General features: G+C 33.4%; 1 protein-coding gene across 1 annotated transcript in view; it reads left to right on the top strand.

Moving 5' to 3' along the window:
* The window catches only part of Fbl6 (F-box and leucine-rich repeat protein 6), a 31,409-nt gene that overhangs the window by 17,905 nt on the left and 8,504 nt on the right, over positions 1-5,000 (top strand). The window contains exon 3 of the mRNA XM_043008193.2: positions 2,337-2,500. Coding sequence (XP_042864127.1) covers positions 2,337-2,500 — 164 coding nt within the window. The remainder of the gene's footprint in view (positions 1-2,336; positions 2,501-5,000) is intronic.

Genomic DNA, 5,000 nt, shown 5'->3' with positions numbered 1-5,000 from the left:
ACCTCCAGTGCATAGCTTCTTCAATTCACTTCCAGGCATTTTTTTTAAAGATGAGTGGAATGGGAATCACTTCGTCTTTTAGACTTTGACAACTTGACATAATGATAATCCAGTCTCAGTGTGACCAAGTTGCCAATTCCTGAGTAAATTCAAACTATGCATATAAGTCATGCTATGCATTATATAGCTGTTCCTTTATATCCAGTGATCAGAATAATAATGCTATTTTATAGAAGAACCAGTATAACCTGTCTCAAATATTCTATATTTATTTATTTATTGATGCATTACTAAATTCAGTAAGGCATACAATGAGATGATACCATACCTTACGGTGAAAGTACATACTGTATTAGAGATTTTAAAAAGATTTCATGTGATTCTATGTAGAATTTCACAAAAGCCATGAAGAATCATTTACGAAGATTCTATCTTGTATATTGTCTTAGCTTATATATAAATAAATATTTGTCAGGTGCTGTAGCCATTGCGCTAAGCATTATTATGTCAGCCATTGCAGTAAAGAATTCATATTAGATAAATCACAAAGAAAACAATGAAGAGAAAAGTAGGAAAACACAATTATGGCAAGAGGCTATTTCCAGTATCTCTTTTCTGGGGTACAATCAATAGAGCTAAAGGGCCTTTGACATATGTTTTACTGCCTTTCCATTTTATTGTCATTTGTAAAATTTTTCTAAAGGCCAGGTCAAATTATTGTTTGATGGAGCTTAAGCTTATTGATCTATTGGTTGATTATATAAACAGAAAAACTATGCAAGTATAAAAATATTAATTGACCAAGAATCACCAGTAAATCATTTTAATTTATGAATTAAATACTAACTCATAGCTGCAATCTTGAACATCCCTTTCTCTTGACTATAAGAGGGAGAGAAGAGAAAATGGGACAGAAATGAATGTATCAAATTATGTGCAATGATAAACAGGTACATGATTTACATGGAATAACCTATGAATATGTGTCCATGGATGTTTTATATATATTGGAAACATTTACAGCTCATATATTTACATTTATGTATTTAGAGAGAAACTTAAAGACAAATAATGGGGGCAAGGTAATTTCTTGCTCCTTTTACAATAGTAAATGATGCTGTGGTTATACTGTTCTTTAATTATTCTCATCATCATCAATTATCATAATTTTCATTTTCATTATTATATTGTGGTTAACATTATTATCATTATTATATTATGAGTTAGGCAGAAGTGATTTATTGTTTTTTTTATTGTTTCATACACTTGTAGGTATTATAATTATTTAGAATTAAAGGAAATAAGAGTATATTCTTGTCTTTTTCAAAATTGGTTTGATTTTATTTTATTAACCCACTGCATACGGGTGTCATGACATACATGACGTAGGAGCTTTGGCCTGACGACGGGCGTCATGACGTACATGACGTTCGGGGATTTTGGAATACTATGTTATTTTATTGTGCTATGAAAAAGGAATGAGTGATGATGGCTACTGCAGTCATAATTAATATAATTACCGTAATACCGTGCTAGCTTAACGTCCAAAACCTAGATGGCACCACTTTTTCCTAGCACCAGCAGGAGAGAGAGCCTTGAATGGCACCCATCCACGGTCTCTAGCAAGCACTGTCTCTATAGAGCGATGGCACACACTAAGTTGATGAACCATTGCTCAAAACTACCGCCGATGAAGGATGTGCAGGCAGAATGAGAAGAGGAAGGTGACTCAATCCATACCCAGTGTCTAAAATGTGCTCCTGTGCCAATATGGATGCCTTTCATTGTGGCACTCACAGTCACAATCACAGGTTTCATTCCTCTTCTCTACCTCTTCTTGTTATCTTTATTGTAGGGGGTTATATGTTTCGTATTCGTTCATGACAGCACAAAAATATGAAAAAATAAAGTTGTCTTTTGTCCTCCCATAAAACAGCAATACTTCTATCACATTGAGTATAAAGGAAATAATGAGCTAATATGGATAATATACTACAATTTTAGTCAACTGCAGCACTGATAGAGCCTGTTATATGGCACATATAAGTCTCTAAACTCAATAAAACACACAAAAAAATAAAACACAAAAACCGCTCTAGTTTTACAACAAATTACTGAAAGAGAGTGGGATGATTCAAATTAAATTGCTTCAAGCGGTCTCTCTCTAAAAATAAAACCTATCCTGGAGGTTGGGCAAGCAAATTTATCTCCGTCTGCAATGGGTTAATATTTATATTTATTTGATATATTATTTTTAATGACATATTTACATATTATTTATTCATTTATTATTATCATTATTTCCTTTAACATCCTTTCAATTTACTAATCAACAGAGCTTCGAGAGTGTGCAGATTCTGGCGAAAGGTAGCCACCACCAACAGCCTGTGGCACACTGTTGACCTGGCTACCGGGCGCATCAAGCCCCGCTATCGCAACGAGAGAAAGCTCCTCTGGATATTGGAGAACAGATTAACCAAAGTCCGTGACTTAAATCTTGGTGAGTTTCTTGTTATATTGTGTAGTAGTTGTAGTTTTTTATTTTGATTAGGATGGCATGGAATTGGTTCACTTTTATTGCAAGGTGATTTGCTTTATAAGTGTGAACATATATATTTACTTGATTACTTGGTATAAGTTTAGCATGAGACCCTCTAGTGGCTCATGATGGTGCCATCCTGGGGGAATCGACTGCCTTTTGTCGGTTGTAAGAAACTAAGCTTGATGAGGGATGGAATTTGATTCACCTCTTGTGCTTTCATTCCCTGTCATTGGTGGTTCATCTGGTATTGTATTTAGCCAGTCTTCTTACTTTCTTATTAACACTTCCACAGTGAACTGGGTTAGGTTTCTAATATTCTTCAGCATATTATTAAATAGTTTAGGGTCATTTCTCAGGAAACAGTACAGTAACATATATTTCCCTTCTAGGGGGTATGTCTACTTTAATTTCCCCTTCCTCTACATCCCCTGGATTTTTGTGGCAAAAATTTTAATGATCTTCCATATTTATATAACAAAGTATCTCCAACTTTGTAATGAAAGCAGCCCATGTTTTTTAGTCTCTTCCAGTAGTAAAGACCTGGGAACATTATATCTTTTGTAAGACATTCCAATCTTGGAATCACTAATGTTTTCCATAGTGGTAGAAGGTGTTCTGGGTTGAGAGTCCTCATCACCCATCCACTCATTATGTTTCCTTTGATGACTGTTTGCTTTATGTAAAGTCCTAGATATTTTACTATTTTTTTTGTCTGTAATCTCTAATCCCCCAGCAGAATAAGATCTTGGTCTTAGATTTACAGTTGGACTGTACTATGATTTTGAATTTATCAGCATTGAATTTCATGTTTTTTTTATTTGTTCAATTACAGACGGTATTACGTTAGATCCTTATTTAGTTTGTCTTCCATATTTGATAAATTTACTTATGTACTTATCCTTGTATCATTTGCAAATGATGTTACTCTCAAGTGTTTGATACCTTTGTCAATGTCACCAATCATAATTAGGAACAACTGAGGCCCAAGAACAAACCTCTGTGGCATTCCACGTACAACATTTGATTCATTTGAGAAAAAAGGATTTTTCATTTACATTTCACTTCTATTTTGTTGGGGAAATTTTATATCCATCTGCCCACATTCCTGGTGAGTCTAAGTTCCTTAATTTTATGAATTTAAATTCCACGAGTTGCTGTGTTGAAAGCTTTTTCAAAATCTAGTTATATTATATCGACTTCTCTATTTTCAGTAGGATCCCTAAATATGTATTCTTTAGCACTTGGGATGATCAAGCTCTCCCACTACAAAAGCCATGTTGTCCGGGATTTATCTTGTTTTCTTGTCCTAGATACTGGATGATTTTTTTTTCCTTACTGCCCTTTTAAGCATTTTTATTATGTGAGATGTTGATGTCACTAGCCCATAGTATTTGGCTTGGTATTTGTTTTCACCTTTATGTATAGGAATGGTCCTACCTTATTTCATTAAAGGATCTCGTCCAAAGAGTTACCAGGGTCCTTGCTATGGTTTCTTTGCTGTTTTTTTAAATGATTCTTGGATTTCCATCTGGTCCAGCTGCTGAGTTTGAGCTTGGATATTTCTTAGTGGAAGTTATATGTGTTAGACATACAGTTTTGTTGTTGAACATTTTGAAATGTTGTTCAGGATCTGATATTAATTTTTCCCTTCTAGGAACACTAAAGGCTTTTTCATATTGTATTTTGAGTTCACCAAAGCACAATTATTCTCAAGAGGCCCAATTTCCGCTCTTCTCTGTAATTTGTTTTTTACATTAGAGAATAAGTATTTTATACTGTTTTGTTTTATTTATTCTATTTTTTCTTCTTCTTCTTCAACAATTTTTGGTTGCTTAGACTTTTTTTTTAAATGTGTTCTAATTCTTTTATCTCTGCTTTATTCCTTTCCTTTTTGACATGACCTGTTGTCATATTGTTTTTTTTTCTTCTCTATTCTGCTTGTTTTACAATAGTATTCTTTAATCTCAATCTCTTGGTATAATATATATATATATATTTTTTTTTTTTTTTTTTTTTTTTTTTGGGGGTGGGGCACAAATCTGCTGCACATATCTTTGTAAGCACTGTAGAACTTCTTCAGCATAGCATCTGGTGTTAAGGCGCTGTTACACTAGCATTTTTCCGTCAATTTTCTGAAAAATTTTCAATTTTTGAGCGAATTGGCATCTTTCTAGTCAGACGATAATTCCGAGTTTCCGCGTGAAACATTCCCGTCGTCTTATTGGCCAAGCATAATCAAATCAAGAACTATATTTTTAAATGTTCGTATTTGTTTTAAATCATTAATAATATTCAAATATAATGAAATTTACTTTTCTTATTTATAGTTTAAAATTGACAAAGAGAAATCTGTAAATCTAAATTTTATTTCCATAGATAAAATTTGTTTTAAGTGCTCGACTTCATTGTTTACATCCGTCAGCCGCAGAGCGCGCTATTTTTCCTCCAGTTTTGAAAC

The sequence above is a fragment of the Penaeus japonicus genome, unplaced genomic scaffold, assembly GCF_977035675.1.
Source record: "Penaeus japonicus unplaced genomic scaffold, GWHDUDI00000001_assembly GWHDUDI00000014, whole genome shotgun sequence".
In the NCBI taxonomy this organism is placed as follows: Eukaryota; Metazoa; Arthropoda; class Malacostraca; order Decapoda; family Penaeidae; genus Penaeus; species Penaeus japonicus.
Note: the sequence above shows the minus strand (reverse complement) of the source record. Positions and strands in the feature narration are given on the sequence as shown.